Source organism: Myotis davidii, unplaced genomic scaffold (assembly GCF_000327345.1).
Source record: "Myotis davidii unplaced genomic scaffold, ASM32734v1 scaffold663, whole genome shotgun sequence".
NCBI lineage: Eukaryota > Metazoa > Chordata > Mammalia > Chiroptera > Vespertilionidae > Myotis > Myotis davidii.
The window spans coordinates 1,366,964-1,369,811 of record NW_006295816.1 but is presented as its reverse complement, the minus strand read 5'-3'; the positions used below and the strand labels follow the sequence as shown (position 1 = coordinate 1,369,811).

Here is a 2,848-nt window from a genome sequence, read left to right as displayed (position 1 = left end):
GCTTGGGGGCAGGTGGTGGCGGAAGAGGGAGCCACACAGCCTGTCTCCAGCAGGTGGCTGTGGTGGAGCGCCTGGCCGTCCCCGGGGCAGCCCCGTCCTGGACAGGTCTGGGCGTCGCCAGGCTGCAGGCAGGCCAGGCGCTGGACTTCCTCGTGACCTCCGTGCCCAAAGCCATGGACTACGACCTGCTGCTGCGCCTGGAGCCCCAGGTCAGACCCGTGGCACTGCCCGGAGCTGCGCCTCGCAGGAGGGGCACTTCCTCACTGTCCTGTCCCCCAGGTCCCCGAGCAGTGGGCGGAGCTCGAGGTAGCCGTGCAGCGCCCGGGGCCTGTGTCTGCTCGCAGCCCCTGTGGGCATGTGTTGCCCAAGGATGACCGCATCTCAGGAACGCTGCAACCCGACGCCAGGTGAGGGCCTGAGGGCAGCCCCCCACGGGGCACCTGAGAAGCCCCCACTGCCCTTCGCTTGCCCCTCCTGAGCGGGGCACGGCCCTGGTCAGAGGAAGGAAGTGGGCAGAATGAAGTCAGCTCTCCCCAAGGGGCACTCAGTCCCTGCGGCCAAGACGGGGACGCAGGGAAGCCGTTCACCCAGCGGGGACGCCCCCGGGAAGGGGACACTCAGCACCCGAGTCTGCGCCTGAGCTGGTTACTGTCTCCTTACATTTTGTTGGTTTTTCATTTGTTTGTTTGTTTTATATATTTTATTGGTTTCAGAGAGGAAGGGAGAGGGAGAGAGAGAAACATCAGTGATGAGAGAGAATCATTGATTGGCTGCCTCCTACACGCTCCGCACTGGGGATCGAGCCCACAACCCGGGCATGTGCCCTGGACCAGAATCGAACCCGGGACCCTTCGGTCCGCAGGCCGATGCCAGGGCTGTCTTATTACATTTTGGATGGTGTTCGTCTCATGTCTACTTTTTCATCACTTCTTTTTAGACATTTTATCATGTAAATATGCAAATAGACACCAAAGCAGAGAGAATGGAATAATGAACCTGCCTGAGCCCTTATAGACATTTTGCCAACCGTGACTTGTGCTGCACAAAGACCGCCCTGGCTGCTGAGTGGAGAAGAGACATAGGGGCGCGGTGGAAGCCGGGAGGCGCTGGGGGCTGTTGGGTTGGCTGAGTGGCAGGGGTTGGACAGAGGCGTAGCAGTCGAGGTGGCAAGAAGAGCAAGGCTGCAGAGGGTTCGAGCGCCAGAGCCGAAGGCTTACCAGGTGGGGGAGGAGTGGAAGGTGGAAGGTGGAAGGTGGAAGGTGGAAGGTGGAAGGTGGCTCTGGGCTTTGGGTTTGGGCCTCGGGATGGGGGTGGGTTGTTTACTGAGGCGCGGACCTGGGACGAGCAGTTCTGAGACCTCAGACACCGGCGCTAGGCCAGGGGTGGCTGGGTTTCGGTTTCTGGAGTAACTGCGAGAGCTGAAGTTGGAGATATACATTTGGACATGTCACTAAACCCACCAGCGTGGCTCAGTGGTTGAGCATCGACCTATGAGCCAGGAGGTCACGTTCGATTCCCAGTCAGGGCACAGGCCCGGGTTGTAAGCTCGATCCCCAGTGTGGGGTATGCGGTATGCAGGAGGCAGCCAGTCGACGATTCTCTCTCATCACTGATGTTTCTCTCTCTCTCTCCCTCTCTTCCTCTCTGAAATCAATAAAAAAAAATTTTATTTAAGAAAAAAGAAGAGATGGGTTTAGATGAACCCACCAGCGGAAGGCAGGAAGCCCGGAGCCAGGCTTTGGGGGACCCTCGTGTCAGGCAGCAGCGGAGGAGCTGGGGAGGAGGGGGGTCAGGAGTGAGGCAGGTCCCGGGCAGGGCGGCAGGGCGAGGAGAGCCTGTCTGGGAGGAAGGGGCGCTGACCTCATCGCTGCTGAATGTGAGCAGATAAGATGCAGCAGTGGCTGCGGGGCTTGGCTCCCGGAGGTCACTGGTGACCTGCCTTGTGGCTGGGAGAAGGCCTGTTGGGACAGAGACCCCACTGGAATGGGAGGCTAGAGCGGGAGGCAGGACTGTAGCAGAATTTCAGGAATTTGTTGGGAAGGAGAGCAAAGACATGCATCAGCTGGGGGACACCAGGGGTGCGGGAGGGCTGCTGGAGGGGGTGACCCAGGAGAGAGGGGCGAGGGGAAGTGCTGCCGTCTTGGTGAAGAAGAGCAGAGGTTGGTGGTGGAGGTCAAGGTCAGAGCAAGTGTGAAGAGGCCACTGGGGGTTGCGGGGTCGTACAGAGTGCTTCTCGCGAGACTGCTCTGCGCAGGCGTGTGACCCCAGAAAGATATGAAGGATCCTGGTCGGGCTGCCCAGCTGTCTGCTGGCCTGGGCAGTGGTCGGCTGCTCTGTGTGTGGCGGGGAGGACCCACGGTTGTGGGTACGGGACCCTGGGTGACTCCCATGCCTGACCTCCGTGCCCCCAGGTCCGTGGTGCTGCCCAGGCCTGTCTGCCTGGAGCCTGGCGTCTCGTACAAGCTGCAGCTGAAGCTGCTGAGAACAGGGGGGCGCGCCCAGCCCGAGGCCCCCAGCCTGCTCATTGACTCGGTGAGCAGTCCCTTCCCCACCGACCAAGATGGCCAGGCCCCCCGTGGTGGCTGGATGGGAGGAGTCGGGCAGAAGAGGCGGCCAGTGCGGTGCCACCTCAGTGATTGGCAGGCGGTACCCTTATGGCCCTGGGTCCCACCTCACCCTGCCCTGCCCCCCTCCGCAGCTGGTGCTGCTGCCTCGGGTCCTGGTGCTGGAGATGTTCAGTGGGGGAGACGCGGCGGCCCTGGAGCGCCGGGCCACCTTCGAGCGCTACCGCTGCCATGAGGAGGGCCTGGCGCCCAGCAAGGCCCCTCCCTCGGAGGCCTGCGCCCCG

The 2,848-nt window shown here is 62.0% G+C and overlaps 1 protein-coding gene across 1 annotated transcript in view; it reads left to right on the top strand.

Moving 5' to 3' along the window:
• LAMB2 (laminin subunit beta 2) overlaps window positions 1-2,848 on the top strand; it is a 12,704-nt gene that overhangs the window by 4,012 nt on the left and 5,844 nt on the right. Inside the window, 4 exon segments of the mRNA XM_015568272.1 lie at window positions 9-209; window positions 280-407; window positions 2,412-2,532; window positions 2,699-2,842. Of these exon segments, the coding sequence (XP_015423758.1) occupies window positions 9-209; window positions 280-407; window positions 2,412-2,532; window positions 2,699-2,842 (594 nt within the window).